At 43.8% G+C, this 23093-nt stretch overlaps 3 protein-coding genes across 6 annotated transcripts; 2 read left to right on the top strand and 1 right to left on the bottom strand.

Annotated features, from left to right (window-relative positions):
- Positions 1-7: 7 nt before the first annotated feature.
- ap4m1 (adaptor related protein complex 4 subunit mu 1) lies at positions 8-5856 on the top strand. The gene is made up of 16 exons (XM_077505731.1): positions 8-474; positions 561-625; positions 1141-1226; positions 1318-1427; positions 1503-1599; positions 1757-1867; positions 1965-2027; positions 2104-2166; positions 2224-2290; positions 3347-3400; positions 3483-3589; positions 3674-3765; positions 4486-4530; positions 4735-4785; positions 4996-5113; positions 5449-5856. The coding sequence occupies exons 2-16, from the start codon at positions 568-570 to the stop codon at positions 5641-5643; spliced, it is 1317 nt and encodes a 438-aa protein (XP_077361857.1). The 5' UTR covers positions 8-474; positions 561-567; the 3' UTR covers positions 5644-5856.
- Positions 5857-6306: 450 nt separating this feature from the next.
- On the top strand, positions 6307-15631 carry LOC144006730 (arrestin red cell). 2 transcript variants are annotated; one of them, XM_077505734.1, is made up of 16 exons: positions 6307-6721; positions 7867-7897; positions 8335-8395; positions 8487-8531; positions 8657-8754; positions 8830-8928; positions 9033-9092; positions 9996-10063; positions 11719-11854; positions 11927-12011; positions 12527-12599; positions 12880-13017; positions 13087-13170; positions 13932-14008; positions 14088-14142; positions 14217-15631. In XM_077505734.1, exons 1-16 carry the CDS (start codon positions 6699-6701, stop codon positions 14302-14304), a joined length of 1221 nt encoding a protein of 406 aa, XP_077361860.1. In that variant the 5' UTR covers positions 6307-6698; the 3' UTR covers positions 14305-15631. The 2 variants fall into 2 exon arrangements, with proteins under 2 accessions (XP_077361860.1, XP_077361859.1); XM_077505733.1 differs by having other exon boundaries at positions 6310-6721; positions 14214-15631.
- taf9 (TAF9 RNA polymerase II, TATA box binding protein (TBP)-associated factor) lies at positions 15568-21823 on the bottom strand. 3 transcript variants are annotated; one of them, XM_077505742.1, is made up of 6 exons: positions 21591-21823; positions 16777-16858; positions 16568-16704; positions 16288-16501; positions 15918-16034; positions 15568-15854 (listed from the first exon to the last, which is right to left on the bottom strand). In XM_077505742.1, the coding sequence occupies exons 2-6, from the start codon at positions 16853-16855 to the stop codon at positions 15694-15696; spliced, it is 708 nt and encodes a 235-aa protein (XP_077361868.1). In that variant the 5' UTR covers positions 16856-16858; positions 21591-21823; the 3' UTR covers positions 15568-15693. The 3 variants fall into 3 exon arrangements, with proteins under 3 accessions (XP_077361868.1, XP_077361867.1, XP_077361869.1); XM_077505741.1 differs by lacking the exon at positions 21591-21823 and adding an exon at positions 17322-17486; XM_077505743.1 differs by lacking the exon at positions 21591-21823 and adding an exon at positions 16959-17292.
- Between the last annotated feature and the right edge of the window lie 1270 nt (positions 21824-23093).

The raw sequence follows: 23093 nt of genomic DNA, 5'->3' as shown, positions 1-23093 counted from the left end.
TGTTTACTGTTACTAATACTACCGATTACGTTTTTCCATTCTATCGTCTAGAGACGTTCAAGTAAGTGTTAATTAAAACATAGATGTAGAAATATATAGTTAATTTTATGCTAACTTCATATTTCAATAAATTCGGTTAAAAAACAAAAATAAATAAAAACAGTGAGAGGTCCGCCGTATCCTTAGGTGGTGCTGTGCGACGTCTAGACTTCCGTTAACCGGTTTGTCAACAATAACAGCTTCGAAGCTACGTTTAGCATTCAAAATCCACTACATTTTACCCTTTTGGAAGTGCATACTCACCTTCGTAATTGATTGTTTTTTAATCGAATGTTGCTCGAGTTATTAATTAAACGTTTATATTGTGACTGTTGGCGCTTCGTTTAAAAGAATAATCACAAGTGAGCTTCCAATGGCATGAAATAATGCATTGATTTACATTAGATTATTATTTTTTTGACAAGCCTGCAGTCGGTAAGTGAAGCCGGCATGGAGACAAAAACGAACATAAATATCACACTTGTGCTCAAATGTTAATTTTTATGAGTGTGTTTCTTCAGCATCAGGATGATCTCGCAGGTCTTCATCTTGTCCTCCAAAGGCGACCGCCTCGTCTTCAAAGACTGTATCCTTCCAGGGGACGAAACTATCTGAACTACTGAGAAATTACTTTTTGGTAATTTGGTTGTAGAACTAGGGGATTTATATGGCAATTGTTACCCCTTTTGGATACTTGCTTTTGGACTTTGTAGTTGTAACCTCAACTGAGGTACTGTCATCGTCTTGGATCTTGGTCATTGCCCTAGGTTGACTAAAACAAAATCAAACTGGGATTAGAAGAAAAAATAGTGTACTCAGTCCACTGTCCAAAACAACCGCCTCATTGGCTTGCATGCAGATTCTATGTTACCCAAGCCAAAGCACTATTTTTATCGATTTCTAAAAGTGACTTTCTGTTGCCGGGTTAATGGGCGCGGCCATGTTGCATTGCTGACTTCATTTCGGACTATTGAGTGATCACTTCATTTCTGATGGTAACTTAAGAATGGAGTTAAGCCCACTCTGGATCTCAGTAGATGATAATGTGAAAAATATACTTTTTAATTTTTGTGCTGACTTGACTCCGCCCTCACGCCACAGTCCGAGGAGACATCGGGAGTGACGCCGTCGGTCTTTTTTATGACAAAGTGACGGCTCTGACTGGAGACCAGCCTCCCGTTGTCATGGTAACCTGCAGTGTGTGCGTGCCTGTCTGTACATGAGTTGCACTTGTCTTGAAGTCTTTCCTGTTTAACGTTGAGGCGTGTGCCCACACAGACGCACAAAAACATCCACTTTGTGCACGTGTGGCAGGGAGGACTGTACCTGGTTGCCACCACCACCGCAGCCGACTCCTCCCCCTTCGCTATCATCGACTTCCTCAACAGGTGCCGTGCATCATCATGGCAACCGGTGGCGCGCGTGTGCAGAAAGTGATGGTGTGTGTGCGTACGTGTTGGCAGGTTGGCTGCGCTCATCAAAGATTACTGCGGTGATCTGTCGGAGAAGACTGTGCAGATGAACTTTGCGCTCATTTACGAACTTCTGGATGAGATGCTGGTAGGTCATATTTTCATGTGTATATATAGATTTATAAAGAACTGTATATGCTCATATACTAATGTTTCTATATTTTTATTTATATTTTTATGCCAGTACTGAGACTAATATTTAATGCAAACAAACATGTTTGTAAAGCAAGCTGGTGTACGTGCAGGATTATGGCTACGTGCAGTCCACGTCATGTGACGTCCTGAAGAATTTCATCCAGACGGAGGCGCTGTCATCGCGACCCTTCAGCCTGTTGGACCTCGCCAACGTGGGGCTGGTGCGTGGACGTCGCTGCTAACACGTACGTCAAGCTCGCCAACGTTGCCACCCATTTGACAGCCTCCCGTGTCTTCGTTGTTCTTGTGCCGTCGCAGTTTGGAGCCGACACGCAACAGAGCAAAGTGGCGCCCAGTTCTGCTGCCACTAGGCCTTTGCAGGTACTGCGTCACGCAACCTCCAATCTTGGAAGTGGCAAGATTTGATTTTAAGACTGTCTATCCCGTGTGTGTCTAGGGAGGCAAAAGCGAGATCTTTGTGGACGTCATAGAGAGGATGTCCGTAGTCATGAGCGCCAACGTGAGTGCGACTGACAGTGTGGTGGAGGCAGGGCCTGAATGTGTGCGCTTTTTCCAGGGTGTGCTGATGAAGGCAGAGGTGGAGGGCGAGGTCAAGGTCAAGTGCTTTCTGCCCAGCTGTTCAGGTGAGAGGAACGGTGGATGACGCCTCTGGACAGAATAGCAAAAACATTTTTTGTGATCGAAAGGTGAAAACATGATAAAAATGTATTTTTGGGCTTGTGCCGCCACATATTTAAAAAAAATCAAAACATATGCATCCAAGGCATTTTCTCACAGATATGTAGAAAATACTACTATCCTAGCCTTTAGTTATATACTAAAGTTGTATACCTTTTGTGTCTGCTTTGGAAAATGTATTATTTCCAGAAAAAGACATATTTTATCAAAAAACATTTTTTTTCATATTTCTGAAAAAAGTTGATATTTTGGGGAAAAAAAATTATATTTTTGAACTCTTCTAATTGAAAAAAGTTACACTTTTAATTTTTTTTATTTTATGATGAAAAAAACTTGTAAATTAAAAAAAAATCCAAATTAATCTATAATTGTTTTGAGAATATTGAATACTTTTCACAAGTTTTATTTTTCTGAAAAAAAAGTTCTTTATTTAAAAAAAAAAAAAAAAAAAAGTCCTAACTCTATAAATGTTGTATAAATAGTTTTTAATTTGTACTGGATATTTTCCAAATATACATATATTGTTTTTAGTAAAAGTTGTGTATTTAAAAAAAAAAAAAAAGTCAAATATTTTCAAGAAAAAGTTTTAAAAAACCGTTTAAAATAATAATAATTTATTTATGTATTTATTTATTTTTTAAAGAAGAAAGTAGGCAGCATTAGGTTTCCTTTTCAGCCAATACTTATGTTTGACATCAAAATCCCCCCTGTAGGTGAGTTTATGATTAGACTTAGACTTAGACTTGACTTTATTGATCCCTTTGGGATGGCTCCCTCTTCAGCAATAAGAACAGATAATAAAATAAAAAATAATTCAATTAATCAATCAATAAGTTTATTACACCATTTAATTAATACTAATAATACTAATAATAATAATAATAAAATAAAAATTAGCGATGTATAAATCGACGAGAGTTGGGGGGGGGGGGGGGGATTTCTCCGCTGCACTTTCCCGAATGTCCAGCGGGGTTCCCTAACGCCATGCTGTTCTGTGGCAGAGATTCGCATCGGCCTCAACGAGGACTTCAGCGTTGGCAGCTCACATCACACAGGTCAGCTTGCCCGCCGCCCCTCAAAATAAAAGCGTTTGAGTGGAACAAAAAGGACGTGCGCTGAGGGCATTTTCCGGGCCAGGCTATGGCACGGCGGTCCGCGTGGACGAGTGCAGCTTCCACCCGGCGGTCCGATTGGACGACTTTGAGGCTCACCGCATCCTGCGACTCAGCCCCAGCCAGGGGGAGGTAAGGCCCACGCCCACATGTGATTGGCTGCTCTTGCGTAACGAGGGCGGTCCTCAACATGTGGACCTCTGACCCCTTCTGAAGCAAAGCATCATGCAGTACCGACTGGCTGACCATCTGCCCTTAGCACCGCCCTTCCGACTCTTTCCTGCCATTGAGAAGGACAACGCAGGAAGGTAACCAACTTACAAGTAACTCCAAGGAACTCAAGTTACTAAAAATAATTTGAGCTTGCAATGAATCCACAAATCTTTATTGTATTACATGACCTGACCATCATTTTATTTTATTTTTTTCCTTGAATGTATACACTTCTTAAATTTGGTCAAGGGAAGCTCTTGCCTGTTTTTGTCGTTATGCAGTTTGCATTGTTTGTTCTTTGCTAAAAATGAATAAAACATAAGTTAAAAAAAAGTAACTTGAACTAAGTCACTTTAGCTAACTCATTAACTCTAAACTCTGTTAAGTAACTCTTAAGTCATTCGTAATCCCGAGTAACTTTAAAGGGATACTTTATTTATTTCGCCATTTTTGGCAGTCAAACATTAATATTCTAGTCTATAATTAATTTGATACTTTCATTATTTTTCACGTACAATTAGTGTACCTTTCAAAACACATTTTGCAACTTGCTGTCGACTGAAAATGACATTACAAGGGCTCAGGTAACCAATCACAGCTCAGCTTGTGAGTGTCACATGCCCAAACCTAGAAAACAGGTGAGCTGTGATTGGTTACCTGAGCCCTTGTGATGTCATTTTCAGTCGACGGCAAGTTGCAAAATGTGTTTTGAAAGGTACACTAATTGTACGTGAAAAATAATGAAAGTATCAAATTAATTAATTATAGACAAAATATTAGCCGCTGATGGTGACTTCCTGTTGTTTGTCTCGCAGGCTGCTGATGTTCTTCAAGCTACGCTGCGACCTGCCTCCTAAAAGGTCATTTCCTCTCAGACATACACACGCAGGCACACAAATACAAACACAAGCTATTACACAGACCTGTACACACAAACATATGCACACGAACGAACCCAGATGCACAGATAAAGACACCAACACCTACACACTAACACACGACGTGCACATGCACACAGTCCCAGATGCTAGTTGTGATGACATGATTGCGTTGTGTGCGTGCAGCGCGGCTGTCAACGTGAGCGCCAGCATTCGCGTGCCCAAAGGTTGCATCAGGTAAGCAAATTTGCTCCTATTTGAATCAGTCCAAACATTTGAAAATGCAGCATTTGATTGACAGCTGCTTTGGTTGCCAACGGAGCAAAAATTGAACGCTAAGCCGCTCGTTAGTGATATCACAAACATGCGTCGTTTCCATGGAAACGGCAGCTGAGAAGATAGTGAGCTTTTTTTTTTTCTTTTTTAAATTCATTTCTTGCCTCTCAGTATGTCGCAAGAACTCAGCAGTCCCGATCAGAGCGCCGAGCTGCAGGCGCACAACCGAGCTGTCGTCTGGAGCATTCCACGCTTCACCGGCGGAACGCAACTCTCCGCCGTCTTCAAGGTACGCAAAAGCGATCTTCAAATATGCGGAGAGCTTAAGGTACCATTTATTGAAAGGGACGGACAGTCAAACACGCAAATACAAAATGACAACACTCGCAAGGAGCCGCGTCACATTTGCTTATTTCCTTTTTTTTAAATTTTTTATTTATTTATTTATTTATTTTTTTAAATAAAATGATTTTTTCTGTTTTTTTGGGAGGGTTGCGGGGATTTTTTATTTATTTTTTTTAATTTCCTTTGAACAAAATTCACAAAAACATTTCCGGATTTTTCTTTGTGGGAGGTGAATTTATTTTTCACAGCAATATAACTGACGTTATCGTTTTACCTCAGCTGGACATTCCCGCCCTAAGCTCCGCCTCCATGATGGAGGTGGGTCCGGTGGGTTTGACCTTCGAGCTGCCTAAGGTCACGGCCAGCGGCCTCCACGTACGCTTCCTGCGCCTGGCGCCCATGCAGCACCGCGGCCCCGCCCAACGCTGGGTGCGCTACGTCACGCACTCGGACTCCTACGCTATCCGCATCTGAGGTGGCGGAAATGCTTTCTTTTGAGTGAATGATTCGCTGTCAAAGATGATATTGTGAACAAATGACGTCATCATGTGGTGATGAGATGATGTCTTTACAATGAATATTGATGTTTAATGTCATTTTTTTTATTTAAATTTATTTGTATATATATATATATATATATATATATATATATATATATAGTTCATGACTTGTCTGTTTACTATTAAAATTCAATTATCAAATGTCAGATTAAAACAAAATAGGATGCAAATTGCAATACACAATGCTACACTCCATTTCCTTCATGACACTACTCTGGTACACACTACAGTTTTTGCTATACACACTGCTAAGGAATTAACAGCAGAAGACATGACAAATCAATTACTTTACTACACATTATAAGCAATATATAACACTACATTGCAAACACTAGACACTACAATACACACTCTTTATTACACGACTAAACTAAACTACAGCATATATTCATTTCCACACTGCTATGCAACATTAAGCACTACTTTCACTTTCACTACCACACATAAACCATACGGTTTTACAGCAGGTTTTAAGGGCTACTTGTCAAAGTTTTTGTGAGGGGGATGGAACGGATTAATTACGTTTCAATTAATTTCAATCGCGAAAGTAAGGATGATTTGAGTGTGTTGGCCCCACTGCTTGACACACTCCACGCTACCGCATGCAAACTCGTCGTGTTGACGTCGTGAGCGCGCGTGCGCCGCGTTTTTGACGCAACGTGATCATCTGCAGCCGCAGCACGCACGCAGGCGTAGGAGCCTGCACGCGCGCACACACACACCGGGGGCAAGTGAGCGAGGGAAACAGCAGTCCTTGCGGAAGTGGCAGCAAGCTGAGGCGGCGCTAAATGAAATTAGCATACCCGCTTAGCGGTTCGCCGAGGCGAATGGAAGGCTGAGCGCGGCCCGCTGGGTTACAAAACAACAACAAAACAAAAACCAAAAAAAATCGTCTCGAGCTAAACGACGCAGGCGACCGACTCCGGGCTCGTCTCTTCCGGTCCTTCTTGACGTCCGCCAGCTGCGGAGATGGGTGACAAGGCGGGTACGAGGTGAGCGAGTCGGCTAGCATCTGTGGGCTAGTTAGCATCACGCTGTTGGCCGGAGCAGCTGTTCGTCAAACCGCAGCGGCAATCCGCGTGTGTTGTTCGTGCCTATTTTGACTTTTAAAAAGCGATCGTTTGCTGGTGGATTATTGTGAGGGATTCGGTGGGCTTGCTGTTCCGCAGCACAGCGAACGCAGCAGGGTGGGGTAAGCTAGCGGGCTAGCTGGTAGCCCCAGCTGTGTCTCCGCTGCACTTGGATAAAAAAAATCGTGATTGTTTTCTGTGTTTTGATTGCATTTCTGATTAAATCTGTTCATTTTAAAGTAGAACGTTCCAAGTGTTGTTAGATATAAACAGACGATGCGTTTTTTTGAGCACCGCATTGGAAGCAAATTCCCTAGGTGGATGTTGAACAACATCTGTCATTTTGCGCGAGGTCAAATAAAGCGAAACGGAAATTAATATAACCTCTGCCTGCTCGCTTGCTTGCTTGCTTATTTGTTCTGTTTGCGTGCGTGTGTATTTTCACGTCAAAAAATGGGCCACGTTGGAACATTATGTGCTGAAAAATGCCCGTTTTTTGGCGTGCAGCTTGACGGTGATCGTATTTTATAATGACACTTGAAACGGTGGAGAAATACCCAGCGGCATGTTTGCTCTTTTCATGTTTGTTTTTAAATCTCATTGGAATAAATTCACGTGCTTCACCCGCTGTTCAGTTTACGCAGTTTGCGCGTGCGTCTGTAACAGGTGAATTGCTGCACCTCTTGCTAGTAATCATTTATTACATTAAAAATATTAATAATTGAAGTTAAAGACATTTAAATGAGAAAATGCGGAGAATAAGTTGTAAAATAAAATTTGCTAAATCGTGTTTTGACACTTCTGCTTTGACAGGCCGCTACTTCCTGTTTGCTGTGAGAGAGGAAATAATTGGTCGTTGTGACAACACTGATGCATTGGCTCCACCCCCTAACAAATCCCCAAAAGTAGAAAAGTGACTTCCCATTTAACCAAAAATCTTTCATGTTGTTGGCTAACAGGAAGAAGTCAGCTGACTGACATCTCCTCGTCTTATGTTGCTACTTCCTGTTCCAGTCTTCCTGTTAAATGACCATACACATTGATTCTTCTTCTTCCTCTTCTTTTAGAGTCTTCAAGAAATCCAGTCCAAACTGTAAGGTGAGTCCAAATTGAATACAGGGTTGTAGAACCTGTAGAACAGGGCAGCCTTTCCCAAACGTGGTTTCAAAAACCACGAGATAAGTCTGTAGAAAGGAATTAGAGGGTTTGAGAAACTCAATAGCGTCTTCCAGAAGGGGACTAGTAAGTTCCAGAAATCAAAGGTTCAGGTTGTAGGATTGTCAAAAGTCTGTAGAAGGTGACTGGGTGTTGTAGAAAAATGTAGGTGACTTGGTCTTGAAGGTGATGAGAAGGTTGTGTTAAAGGTTCTACAAATTAAGTTGTTAGATGAATAGTAGCACTATAAGATCACTAGAGGATTCTAGAATGGGAATCCATCATGATTCTGGCAGTTTCTCGATGTTCTTTAGGCGACTGGAAAGTATTTAAGAGGTGATTTGAATATTCTATAATGTGATTGTGTCTGGTGTGGGCAGGTGACAGTCTATCTGGGTAAGCGGGACTTTGTGGACCACTTGGACCACGTGGATCCAGTAGGTGAGTCACATGACCCGTCACGTGATCCGCCTTGTGCTCAGGTCCATCGCTTGTCACCACCGTTGTCGTCATTTTGTCTCCCTGTGAGCAGATGGTGTCATCCTAGTGGATCCGGAGTACCTGAAGGACAGGAAAGGTAGGACACCATTATTTTTTATTCTTCTTTTTTTTTTTTTTCAATTTCATCTATTCATTTTTCAATCAATACATACAGTAATTAAATGATCACGGTTGAGTGCTCATGCTTCTTCCCGCGCGTAGTCTTCGTCACGCTGACGTGCGCGTTCCGTTATGGCCGTGAAGACTTGGACGTGTTGGGTCTGTCTTTCCGCAAGGACCTGTACATCTCAACTTTCCAGGTAGCCACCAACGCTGGCGGCGGACACGTTCATGTGATGGCACACACGTTCATGTGATGGCACTTCCTGTTTCAGGCCTTCCCGCCGGTCCCCGAAGAGCGCAAAGCCAACAGTCGACTGCAGGAGCGGCTCCTCAAGAAGTTGGGGCAGCACGCGCACCCTTTCTACTTCACTGTGAGTACGACGACACGTGCGGGTGGTTGGTTTGGTGACATGATGATGTCAGTGACAAGCTGGGACATGTTGTGTTTTTGTGTATGTGTGTGTGTGTGTGGTAGATCCCTCAGAACCTTCCGTGCTCTGTCACGCTCCAGCCCGGACCTGAAGACACCGGCAAGGTAAACTTGACATGGTCGAAGTTCACTTAAAGGCATAGTTCGGCTTTTTTGACATGAATCTCAATTTCATCCTCACCTCCAGTGTGTGCGATCAGCGCTGACTTACCCCTGACAGCGTTCTGTGACATGAGTTCTGGTCCGGTGTTGGACAAGAGGAAAATAGTCCAGCAAGCTGGCTGGTGTCACAGAAATAAAGCGTTTTTCTTCTAAAAACAATTTGTGTTCAAAAGAGTGATACATTTGCATCATTAAACTCCTTTTCTGAAAAAGGCCAGACGCCATTACCGCCAGGCACTGCTTTTCTGTTCGTTCGTATCACTGCGCGGCGCCTTGTAGACAGTTGATAGACGTGCAGCAGACAGCTGATAGTCGCGCCTTCCGCCGTTGAAAAGACAAACAACTTGTAGATTAGTGCGCGTCTATCAGCTGCATGCGGGGCGCCGCGCAGTGATACGAATGAACAGAAAAGCAGTGCCTGGCGGTAATGGCGTCTGACTTTTTTCAGAAAAGGAGTTTAATGATGCAAATGTATCACTCTTTTGAACACAAATTGTTTTTAGAAGAAAAACGCTTTATTTCCGTGACCCCAGCCAGCTTGCTGGACTATTTTCCTCTCGTCCAACACCGGACCAGAACTCGTGTCACAGAACGCTGTCAGGGGTAAGTCAGTGCTGATCGCACACACTGGAGGTGAGGATGAAATAGAGATTCATGTCAAAAAAGCCCAACTATCCCTCTAATTTGGGCAAAAGGCAAACTTGGTGACATCACAAGTGGGCGGGACATTGGATCGTTTCCTGTGCGGTAGATGAGGACAATTTAAGAGCAATAAATTGCTCGTGTTGTCAAATATGATCAGTGAGCTGAAGTCGGCGTGGCTTGTGTGTGTGTGCGCGTGCGCAGGCGTGCGGCGTGGACTTTGAAATCCGAGCTTTCTGTGCCAAGAACATGGAGGAAAAGATCCACAAGAGGTGACTGTTGAACTCCTTCACTCACTCGCACACCTCACCGTACTCCTCTCACTCCTTTCACTCTACTCACTCACTTATTCTCTCTCACTGACATGCTTATTTTATTCTCTGACTCTTTGCTTCAGTCTTTTCTTTCATTCTCATTCACTCATCTAATTTACTCCACTCTCTTATGTACTCACTGTCTTTTTTAGTTACTCTCTCTTCACCCTCACTCATATTCTTTTGCTGTCACTCCATCATTCACTTATTCCAAGTGACTCAGTTCTGACCTTAATTTTCTGTTACTCTCTCACTCTTCTTCATGTTCCTACATCACGCTACTGCATTTTTTCTTCATTCTTCTTCTTCGACCCGCTCACTTAAGACACTCACTCCTCTTATTTTCTGATCATCTCACTGAATCATTCTCTCTCTGTTGTGCACTACCACCTTAACTTTTATTCACTCTCAAGTAGGGGTGGGCGATATGACGATATTAGATCGTTAAGTGTTGACGATCGCATAAAGCTGAAAGATCGACAAGATCATCTGTAGGGCACGTTTTATACAATTCAAGCTTGGTTTATGCATCCGTGTGGCCTTTTTTATTTTTATATTTTTTTCCCCCTCCACTCACGCACTCAGAAACACGAACACAAACTTACTTCACTCCTCTAGTCAGAGTAAAGAGTAAATAAACGAGCGAGAGAGTGAATAGGAGCGACTTGAAAAATAGGGAGAAAGAGTGAATAGGAGTGACTTGAAAAATAGGGAGAAAGAGTGAATAGGAGTGACTTGAAAAATAGGGAGAAAGAGTGAATAGGAGTGACTTGAAAAATAGGGAGAAAGAGTGAATAGGAGTGACTTGAAAAATAGGGAGAAAGAGTGAATAGGAGTGACTTGAAAAATAGGGAGAAAGAGTGAATAGGAGTGACTTGAAAAATAGGAAGAAAGAGTGAATAGGAGTGACTTGAAAAATAGGGAGAAAGAGTGAATAGGAGTGACTTGAAAAATAGGGAGAAAGAGTGAATAGGAGTGACTTGAAAAATAGGGAGAAAGAGTGAATAGGAGTGACTTGAAAAATAGGGAGAACGAGTGAATAGGAGTGACTTGAAAAATAGGGAGAACGAGTGAATAGGAGTGACTTGAAAAATAGGGAGAAAGAGTGAATAGGAGTGACTTGAAAAATAGGGAGAAAGAGTGACTTCTCTTATTCTCACTCACTCAATCACTCCTGTTCACTCTTTCTCACTCTTTTCAAGTCACTCTTATTCACTCTTTCTCACTATTTTTCATGTCACTCATATTCACTCTTTCTCACTATTTTTCATGTCACTCATATTCACTCTTTCTCACTCGTTTATTTACTCTCACTCACTCACTCACTCACATTCACTCTTGTATCCACTCTTATTCACCCTCTCACTCTTTTATTCAATTACTCATGTAGTCAGTCTCTCACTCACTTGTCTATGCTCTCTGTCACTCACACTGTCGCTCTCAATTTAAGTCACTGTTTTATACACTCTACCATTCTTTTATTCACTCCCGCTCACACACAACCTCGGTCACTCATGTATGCACTACCTCACTCTTAACTCCACCTCCTCTCACTCACTCATTCCTCACTTACTTGTCTCTGACTGACTGACTCTCACATTCCGCGTGTGCAGGAACTCTGTGCGTCTGGTGATCCGCAAGGTGCAGTATGCTCCGGAGAAGGCGGGGCCTCAGCCCATGGTGGAGACCACTCGCAGCTTCCTGATGTCAGACAGGTCGCTGCACTTGGAAGCATCGCTGGACAAGGAGGTACACATGCGCACGTGAGGCGAGGTAGCGCATATGAAGTGATGTGTGTGGTTGTGCGTGTGTGTCTATCAGCTGTACTACCACGGCGAGCCCATCAGCGTCAACGTGCACGTGACCAACAACTCCACCAAGACCGTCAAGAGGGTCAAAATCTCAGGTCAGTCTACCATGCTTTTTGAGAATCTATTTTTATTTTTTTTTTCATGAGAAAAAGTGTGAGAGAGCCGCTGGGGATGCCATGCATATTAAATTGAACACAGATTATTTGAAAATGTTTGTTTTTGATTAAACACAGACATAATCAGTCTGCTTTCATGGAAGACTACAGGAATCACAGAATATTTGCTGCTGAGAGGCTGAAATTCGATTTGAAGTTCAGCAAGCTCGCTTAAGTTATTAATTATCTCAATAGTTGCTGATTTAATGCCCATCAAGTTTCTTGACACCAATTCATTCGTTTTGCCAGCGCTTTGGTGCCACCTTGCGGCATTTCAGAAAGATGAGTTATATGTGGGTTACATACTGTAACTGTTACCATTTTTTCTGTGGAAGTTGATATACGTTAATGCTGAGGGGGGGAAAAAAAAAAAAGTAGCTAAACGGAAAATCTGAATCTGTATCGCCCAGTTCGATCTTGACCCCGTGTGTGCGATTGTGTCCTTGTCCCCACAGTGCGTCAGTATGCCGACATCTGTTTGTTCAGCACGGCGCAGTACAAATGTCCCGTGGCGCAGCTGGAGGCCGAGTAAGTACACGTGTGCGGAAAATGACAAGCTCAAATTTGAATACATGGATACACGTGTTTGCCTTACAAGCAAGGAAGGAACTGAACTTGTACCTCAAGGCCCCAAGATAAAAAATAAAAACACTCACAAGGAACTGCTATAGGCCACAACTCACGGCCAAACGCTCACGGACAGGCTGATCGGCCAATCAAATTCTATTACATTTTTATACAATAGTTTATTTTTATTTATTTTTTTATAATCACTTTGATTGACAGGCGTGTTGTCCCTGTGTGTCAGTGACCAGGTGTCGTCGAGCTCCACCTTCTGCAAAGTGTACACGCTGACGCCTACCCTGGATAAGAACCGCGAGAAACGAGGCCTGGCACTGGACGGGAAGCTCAAACACGAAGACACCAACCTGGCCTCCTCCACCATGTAACGTGCACATCCTGCACACGCACGTGCGCTCCTGCGCGTCAACTGATGTTAATGTGTGTGTTTCAGCGTCAAGGATGTGACCAATAAAGAGGTGTTGGGCATCCTGGTGTCCTACAGGGTCAAAGTCAAGCTGGTGGTCTCACGCGGAGGGTAGTGTATCATGGGATGGGGTGGGGGGAGCGAGATTGAGAAGGGGAGGGAATAGGGTGAGAGGGAGGGGGAGAGCGTAGGGGGGAGTGTGGAGGGAGAAGGGAAGAGAGAAGGGGGAACGAGAGAGAAGGGGGAGAGGAAGAGAGATAAGGGAGAGAGAGAGAGAAAGGGGAAAGAGAAGGGGAGACACAGAAGGGTGTGAGAATGGGGGAGGGATGGAGAAGGGGAAGAGAAGAGAGGAGGAGGAGGAGGGGAGGGAGAGAGAAGGTAGGAGGGAGAAGGGGAGAGAGGGAGAAGGGGGAAATGGTTAGATGGAAATGGATAGAGGGAGAGGCAAGAGAAAGGGGGAGAGAGTAGTTAGGAGGGGGAAAGGGACAAGGGGAAAGAGATGGAAAGGGGGGATAGAGGGAGAAGGAGAGAGAGAGGAGGGTGAGGAAAAGGGGGAGAGAAGGAGTCAGAGAGGGAGAAGGGGGAGAGACAAGGGAAAGAAAATGGGGAAAGAAGGGTGAGGGAGAAGGGGGTGACACAGAAGAGGGAGGGAGAAAGGGGAAAGAGAAAGAAGGGAGAGAAAGGAAGACAGAGAGAAAGAAAATGGGGGAAAGAAGGGTGAGGGGGAAGGGGGTGAGACAGAAGGGGAGAGGGAGGGCAGGGAGGGGGGGAGAGAGAGGATGGGGAGGGAGGAGGAGGAGGGGAAAGAGAGGGAGAGAGAGGGAGGTGTGTAAAGGGAGTGGTCATCAGTGACTCCTTCCTGTCTGTAACAGTGACGTGTCCGTGGAGCTGCCATTCATCCTCATGCACCCGAAACCGGCCGATCCTCCCGCGTCACGCCCACAGTCAGGTGAGTGCGCGGGCGTAACCTCGCCTTGCCAAAGGGTGCCTTGCGTGCTACTGCTAACCTGTATGTTTGCGCACACCAGCCGTGCCAGAGTCTGACCCGCCCATCGATACCAACCTGATCGAGTTCGACACCAAGTGAGTAGCTCTTGGAAATGTCGTCCGCGTGCGCGTGTAACGTCCGTGGCCATAAAGTTGAATCTCCTCAGCAGCGTCTCCCAGGACGACGACTTCGTCTTCGAGGACTTCGCCCGTCTGCGCCTCAAAGGCGTGGTGGACGACAAAGACGAGGACTGCTAGGAGCGAGCCGCCAAGCCCATGCGCCTCAACACTCAAACACACACACACGCACACACACGCACACACATATATATATATATATATATATATGCACACGCACGTTAACATTCCCCGGCGAAAGGACGGATGCCGCCAAATTTGGGCGTCGCTTCAGTGATCCGCCACGCCGCCAACGCCGCCATCTTCTCTGCGTTTTGTTTTAATTGAAGGATCTTCATAATGGCTTCTCATCGTAGTATTGCCAAGTTTCTTTGCATCCGATAGCAAAAACTATTTTTCGCATATCTTACAGTTTTGGCAAACTACACGAGTTGACCACAAGGTTTTTTTTATTGACCTTCCAATCAATTACGGTTGACTATTTCTTTGCTGTTTACCAAAAATAAAAAAAGTAACATCAATTAAAAACCTGCATTGGCTGTCAAGTGATGGTTTTAGCTAACCTCAACCAAAAACTGTAAGGTCAATTCTCAATGAAAGTACAGTAGTTTGCCAAAATAGGTTTTCATTGATATTACACTTCAATAGTTACAGCAAACAAATATTTTAATGAACTTCCCATTTCGTGCCAATGAAAAACTTTGTTTGCTGTAATATTCAAAGCCTGCTTGAAGGATGTAAACAAAAAAAGGAAGCTACTTAGCTTTTATTTTGAAATCCTTTTGAATGTTTAGCGTTGTTTCCTGTGGCGATGATGATGGCGTCTTGTACAGAATTGTTAATTTTCAAAGGGTGTTGATACCCATAAAGGGGGGGCGTTGCCCGCCGTCCATGTCACTTGTAACATTCCCGCGCCGCCTTTCACTATAATTTGAGCGGCCGGCGGTGTTCACCGCCTCACTTCCTGTCTTGGCCTTTTTTTTTTTCTTTTTTTTTTTTTAAATGTCACAAAAATACATTTCTTTTATTTAGAAAGGTTAAAGTGCCATGATCTTATTCAGCCAGTAAGAAGTGTTTTCTGTGGCATCAGTTGCATCCTGGTGGGGGGGGGACACTTCAGCTTTTTTTTTTTTTTTTTTTTTTTTTTTTTTTTTTTTTTTGTGGCATCGTTTGCTTTCAATCTTTTGGCTCCATGCAGTGGTTGGCCATGCCCCCAAAGGGAAAGAGGCGGAGCATGTTCTTTGCAGTGCCGTGATTGGTCGTCGTGGTTGTTTTAGTAGTGCATGTGCGCTAAGTTTCTTGCGACGCGCGTGATGTGTCAAAACGTGTGCGCTAATTTCTTTGCCACACACAGGAAGTGACTTTAATGCTTGGTCATAATCATTCACTTTTTTTTTTTTTTTTTATTTGAAATTGTTTTTAGGATTAAAGGTGAAAAACAAACACACCCGAGGTGGTCATTGTGTCATCAATGCACAAAGTTTGAAAGTTTGTATGGGGGCGGCAGTGTCACATGGTGTCGTAATCGTCGTCATCCTGGTGTTTCCTCTTGAGTGACTCGCTGCCGCCAGCACTCTGACCCGCCATGTTAGTGGTGATGAGGATGTTCTTGGAGCCAATCAGAGACGAATTGATGAGCACGCTGGAGGTGGCGGGCGTGCTCAGCGTTGCTGTGAGGGAAAAGAAAAGGCGATTGGTTCGTCCGGAACACCGATCAACACTTGCCATCTTACCGCTTTTAGTGCCGCCGCTCTGCGAGGGAGGCGGGATCTGCACGGCGAACCTCTGACCCGTCAGCGACACCGGCGCTCCCACCTTAGTGCCTCCCACCGACTGAACAGATGTGTTTCCTGCAAAGATGACGCGGGGAGTGTGGTCCGTGAGTACTAGCCCCGCCCTCCCAAACAAATGCCCAACCATGAATATGCAAAATTACTATTGACGAGCCTCAACAGAAGGTGATTTGTTCTGTTGAGTAATTTTACTACCAAATTCAGTTTATTTATGTAATATGGATTCGTAATTGCGTACATCTTAGATGCTACACATTCAAACAGCACTCCAAAATGGCTAACCCGCTATACAGGGGATGCGGGGACTGACCAAGCGTGGGTGTGGCCGGTCTGCTGGAGATGCCGCTGACGCTGAGGCGTGGTGCTGATATCCTGCCGGCCGACATCACCTTCTTGGGGAGAAACTTGAGGCGGTAGTTGGGGGCGGTCAGGCAATAGCGGTCTGGGGGCAGGCGGGGGCCCGTGTACGGTTTGATGAGGGGCAGCGGCGTCTGGTTCTTCTGTCTGGCCACCTCCAACAGGAACTGACGGATATGCAAAATGCTCTGTCACCTCACCGAGGCTTCAAAACACACCCAGTGTTTTCTTACATCTCTGGGGGGCGGTGACGTGAACGACTGGTCCATGCGGCACTGAATGGCCAGTTTGATGTCATCGGCGTCCACGCTGGACTTCTTGGCGTGCGTGGCGTAGATCTTGGCGTCCTCAATGATACTCGTCACGTATCCTGAGAAGAACAGGAAGGGTGATGAAGGCTTGACGGAAGCATGTCTGACAATAGGGCGCTCACATAACTTACTGTAAGTGAACTCCAACATCTGGTTGATGACGCGGGGCTCATACTCAGTAACCCCCATGTCTTTCAGGATCTGGATCATCACCTGGAGTGTAAAAAAAAAATAAAAATTTGAGACGGATCCGTACTCTATTATACTGCATATTAAGTTTAAACATTATTACACAGTGAATACGTGAACGTACCACGCTATTGGTATACAAAACTAAAATAAATGAATGGGGAGTAAATTACTGTTGGACAAAGACGATAATTGGAGTAACATCGATAGAGGAAATGCCGGCGGTAACTGAATGAATTTGACTTGTGTCTCGAACTAAATATAACTTTACTCTCTAAACATTCAATCAAGCAATGAGAATATTGTATTTAACCGACCAGTTAGCAGTGGCTAAGCTAACGAGACCGTATCAACGGGCATGCTAGCAGGCTAGTCATGCCTGAGCCAACCAGCAAGCTACGCCGCATAAACGTTACATCTGGACAACTTTAGGTGGTGAAACGCCGCTATATGAACGCGAACAGACACTTATAAAGCAAAAAGTTACCTGAGCATCTTTGGGGATACTTTTAGGAGCAGACATTTTGGACTACCTCACTGCGACACCGCCTCCGCCGGCTTCTTCTACGCTCCGGTTTCATGCACAAATGTGCGTATAGGTCGCTTGCACATCGTAATGCATCATGGGAGTTTTTCCTTCGGGCGCCATATTGGGTGTCCGCCGGTTCACAAGGTACACTCGCGAGTTACACGGTAGAGCTTATCAACCTGATGTAATTTTCGCAGTATTTTCACGATTTACCGGAAGATCAAAAACAACGATAAAGGCAGAAGGTGTCTCTGTGTGGCGGGATTGATCCTAATTACGTCCTGACCAAGGGTGATTTTTTTTTTTGATGGAGAAAGCTTGCTGGCCAAATGTGACATCTCTGGACATCTTTCACTACCTCGTGTTGACAACATGCTCCATAACACGCCAACAAATCCCTGGAGGCTTACAATTATTTTGTAAGCGGGTGGATACAGAGTGTAAACTTTAACATCGCATCAGAAGAAACGGTTGCTGTTGCACGTAAGTAAACCACATGGTGTTGGTAATTCTGCACACAAAAATGTTGATTTGTTCTCAGGCTTCCTGTTATCATTGTGTTTACATGCACAGCTGGGTTTACCTGATGTGGTTTTTCTAATAATTTTATAACAGGCAAATATGGCAGAGCGTATAAGAATAAAAAGTAACTATGCACAGCCTCCCCGTGGCTTAATTAAATTTAATGCTACCCTTTCACTAGTTACATGTTACTCAATCAACTTATTCTAAATGGTTAAGGTTAACCACTCTCAGAGGACGTATTTTTAGTTTCAGTTTCCAGTACAATAAAACGTGTTCATGGTAACTACTGAGCATACTGACAGCTTTTCTTATGATCTCACGGATAAGGAGGCTGTCACAACACCCAATTTCTGTCTGGTGCCGGATGGCAACAATTCCCATCACTTGTCACGACAACACCAATATTATTACCAGGTATGTATGGCTTTACTTTTTGTAGTTTATTTAATGCTAGGTTTCATATTTTCATTACAATGTTTGTAATATTTTCAGATTCAGGCACAGATGAGTTTAACTGGACGGACTTCTGCGGCTTTGTGGTGTGGACAAAGTGTGATTGAGCGAGTCCACCCAGATCGCTCGTTTTGGCCAGTTGGAAAAGCCAGAGTTTTTTTTTCCCCAAAGTCCCCTCCTTACCTGAACTGCTCGGGAGAGCATTTACTAGATCAGCAGTGGACTTCCAGTGTTCCTGCTCAGCCGCTGTCACCTACCACTTGCTCATGTACTTCAAAGATGCGGAATAAAGTAGTTTTTTGTGCTGCAGCAGATTGTAAAATCAAATGATATCACTTGAAGTGTGCCAATCTAGACTGCCAAAAGGACAGTAGTTTTGTGACAAGTGTGAAACAAGGATTATTGGGAAAACTGTAACACAGTACTGGTACTTGTCTTACATTAAACAAATTTAAAAGAGAGCAACTTTTTCCTCTGTACATAGCATAATGACAGTCATTGCGTACCCCATCAACATTACATCATACCGTCATCTCAGGATGGTAGGCACCTGTGCTAAAATAAACTACATTAATTAACAGTTCAATTTTATCCCTGAAATTGCTACATCTAATCATTATTCACTTCATTTTTTTGTGCTTTTAGAAATAATAAAGATTTATGCCATTACTTTAAGAGGGACCATATTGCACATTGAGTCAAATCCTGTCATTTGTATTATGTACAGCTTTGTAAACAAACCCAACAATAGAATTTGTATAATCGCTGCCTTTATTAGCTCCAAACAAACAGTCGCATGTTGTCCTCCTCCAATGCTTTGATGCTCGCCTTCGTTTCCATCATGTCATTGGCAATCAAGTCGGTGTGGCATGAGATCCCTAAAGAAATAATAATAAAAAAAGATCACAAAAAAATACGGTACCAGTAATAGGTTTAATATAGTACAGTAGTATAGTTTTTTTGTCAGTGTAAAAGAAATGTACACATTTTGTTGCATTTTTTAATGTATGAACATTGCTACAGGCAAATACTTATTTCTATAAACACTTCCAAATGTCTCTAAAATATAAGGTGCATGTACACACACAAACAAACACATACATTCACTCATGCATACAATATATCATGTAATGAATTCTGAGTGGCATACCAGAGTCAATGATGTCAGCAGTACTTGAGGGTACAGGTTACTGGAGCCATCTGGCTGCATAACTGCAACAATCTCTGCCACTTCAAGTCGCCTTTTCTTTGCTTGTCTCTCCTGTGCACGTTCATATCTTGGCACCGACTGGGCTGAGACATAGATGTAACTTGGGACCCAACTTTAATGTTGGAGCTCAGTCGGGATGATTGGACAGAAAAACGGGCGCAGGGCGACCTGTTAAAATAAACAAATATATAAACAAATAAAATATGGAAAGACTGGTTATTTTGCCGCAGTAGGGTGGCCGTGAATAAGTTCTTTAGCATGATGTGTAGGCTACCGAATAAGTTCTTTAGCATGATGTGTAGGCTACCGGGGGTCTGTTTACTTGCATCACCCCCTTCTGTCTCTTTTTTCCAAGTTTACATTTTGCCACCAAAAAACATGTTATCGGCATTAAGAGCCCAAGACTAATCAATCCAATTTCAGCAGTAAACACTTTGCACTGGCACTACTTGGGTGAAAATGTTCGATGTTAGCTTTCGGCTAACGTCCGCTAGCCAGCTTGTACTACCGAACTTGCTTGCTCATGAATCCAAAACATAAGCAACTTGCCCATATATGGGCGGTCGCAACGTTATTAATCCTCATGCATTAAATAAAGGTAAACAAGCTTACCGCTCACAAAGTGATGGCTGCACACACGAGCCCAAAGTAACGACTTCCCTCCGGAGTCCGCACTCCTCTGTCTCCAGGCCCTGGTTCCTAATTATTTTCGGAATTCGGCAGAAAGGCCGACCATTTTCCCCCTGGGCTTTGTTCGAACAGCCAACGATGCAGCAACAATGTACCATTTTAAACGCAGAAAACAAACGTGATAGATACGTGTTAGACCGAATCGCTACGTAAATGGAGGCCACCCAGCATGGCGACTACGAGAAATCCGAGGCGGAAGTGACGACACGTGCAAGCGACCTATTCTTTTTTTCTCTCTCTTTCGGGGACGCCCCCTGGCGTACCGGAAATACAACAAGCGTTCGCTCACAAAAGTCACTCTTGATTCAATGACGGCGTGATTAATTAGCGGTTTCTTAGCGTCCTAAATGAGTTCGGGATAGCGTTGTGTTGGTGTTAGTCTAGACTTCAATGTCAACGACGATACGTCTTAAAGGCAAGTCAATTTCGCCATCACGCCACGACGGGGCGACCTTCAAAGTAAAAGTGTACCAAGGGTATTTGCGTTGCTGTCAATGTAGTACTTTATTTGAGAAACTTTATTTTGAAGTTAGGCTTAGCGTGTTACGTTGAATATTTTTCAGCTTCCTTGACATGTCAGAATGATATCGACCGTGAATGCGCACTCCCCACCAAGAATCCGCGGATTAAGTCAAGTCAAGTCATCTTTATTTATATAGCGCTTTAGTATTCAATTAATATTTCAAATTTAATTTAGCTGATTTTTGATGGAATCTTTAAACAATATTTATGACAATGTATTGCATATATTTATTTTGTAACATTTAAAGGTTAAAGTATCACTGTTTGTCACACCCACTTAAGTGGGGCGAAATTCGTTCTCCGCATTTGACCCATCCCCATATTGTCACAGGGTTCCTGTGACAATTTATACCCGACGCTTCCAACACTCTTCTTGGGAAATGGTGAACTACGATATGTCATATTTACTGCACTTGCTGAAAATGATCATATGAATACGCAGAAAAAGTGACGTGATGGCTCGGGTTCACCTTTTGAAAATGGGATGCTGGTATATATTCTCACATGGCGGTTTCGTCCATTTTCTTCCGCCTACCCGGGTCATAGGCCGCTATTATTATTATTATTATTATTATTATTATTAATAATAATAACAATAATAATAATAATACAGTATAATTAATCCATTTCCTAATCATAACATTGTTATTAGAATTGATGCATTTTTCCCCTTTCCCTATTGCAGGGATGTGGAGTTAAGCAGGAAGCCGTCTGAGCCGGATGCAGTCGCCATGGCAACACACGCACACATCATCCTCGAGTGTCTACTTCCAGAGGACATCAGGAATTCCAAAAACATAATAATAATAATAATAATAATAATTCACCTCTTTGTTGCCATCTCTCCTCCAGTCTGCTCATCTCATCCACCATTGGTCCATTCCATCCCCGCCCATCCCCCCTCAGGCCAATCAGCTGCTTGGCTTCCTTTCTACGACACATTTAAGTCACTCACTCACTCACACACACACACGCTGACTGCCAGCACACACTCCTAAACACGTCTGTTCTCTTTTTGGCGCCCTGGGAATGCGGTGGTGGTGTTGGACGGGCGGGTGTCGCCCCCCGCGGAGGAGGAGGAGAGACCGCCGCTTCTGAGACGTGTGTCCGGAAGTCCTTCGTTTGCCCGTGAGTCTTCCGTCCGCCCTTCATGCGTGCACGAGTGATGCTGCGGGGAACCTGCCATGACATCACCTCCCCCGATGAGGAAGTGGGCTGATTGTGTTTTGATCCTAATGTGCCAATGTAGGCGTAAAATGGCTGTCATGCCTGGTGGAGTGTCCCAAAGGGAAACCTCAGACTCCTGGTGTGATTCGTTCTTGGGGGGAGGAAGTGGAGAGTGGAATTCCCAGCTGGCATGGAAGGAATGTGGAGCAGCATGGAGGAGGAGGGATACATGGTAGAGTCTTGATGAAATGTCATCACGTTGTCTTTTTTTCGTCGAATTTGAGACTTGTTGTGATTGTTGTTAAAAGTGCTGGATGAATAAAGTTGAGATTTGGTTTTGAGGGAGCTAACTAAGCAAGATTTCGTTGCTTACTATACGGGAGCAAGTTTTGGCCAAAATGAAAGCAAGATTAAAGACGACGTCTTCAAAATTATTTAATTCTCGTTGGCAGTTCCATGCTTCCGTAATCGAACATTAAGTCGATAAAGTTATGATTGTGACTGGCCTACATAGAGTTACCTATACCTCAAATCTCATCAGATTATCCAATTGACTGGTAGTGTCACACCAAGTTTAATCTGGATCTGATCCGGATTCTACATTTGCAGTGTAAACATAAGGAAAATCACAAATTCAAACATTTGTCACATTCATATTATATTGTCATATGTTTGTGCTGCATCTCAATAGACATACATTATGTCCTGCTTATATTTACACTCTGAATCCACACTGAAATAAAAGCTAGTGTGATGTAAACTCCACGCCGCCATCATTATTTCACAGGCGACACGTGAAAATCTGCGATGCCTTCACTGACCGTCATTGTCCATGCGCACAATGACTAATAAATCCACCCTCTTGGAAATAAACACATACTTGAACCGACTATTACGCAATGCGCACGTGATTCCTGTGCGTTACTCGTAATTGTTGCACTGCAAGGGGGACGTGCTCAGGAGAGAGAGGAGGAGGTGGTGGCTGATTTGGGAGTGGGACGTGTGTGTGGAGGGGGGTGTCGTGGTCAGACGCCGCAGGGTTGAGCTGCCCATCCTGAAATAATTTGTTCCTTTAAATATCCCGGCGGTGCGGCAGCTAACCGGAGCGTGACGTCATGAAGATGAAGATTTCCGGTGCTAACGTGCAGCCGCGTGTTATGTAA

This window comes from Festucalex cinctus, chromosome 18 (genome assembly GCF_051991245.1).
Source record: "Festucalex cinctus isolate MCC-2025b chromosome 18, RoL_Fcin_1.0, whole genome shotgun sequence".
Lineage (NCBI taxonomy): Eukaryota > Metazoa > Chordata > Actinopteri > Syngnathiformes > Syngnathidae > Festucalex > Festucalex cinctus.
Note: the sequence above shows the minus strand (reverse complement) of the source record. Positions and strands in the feature narration are given on the sequence as shown.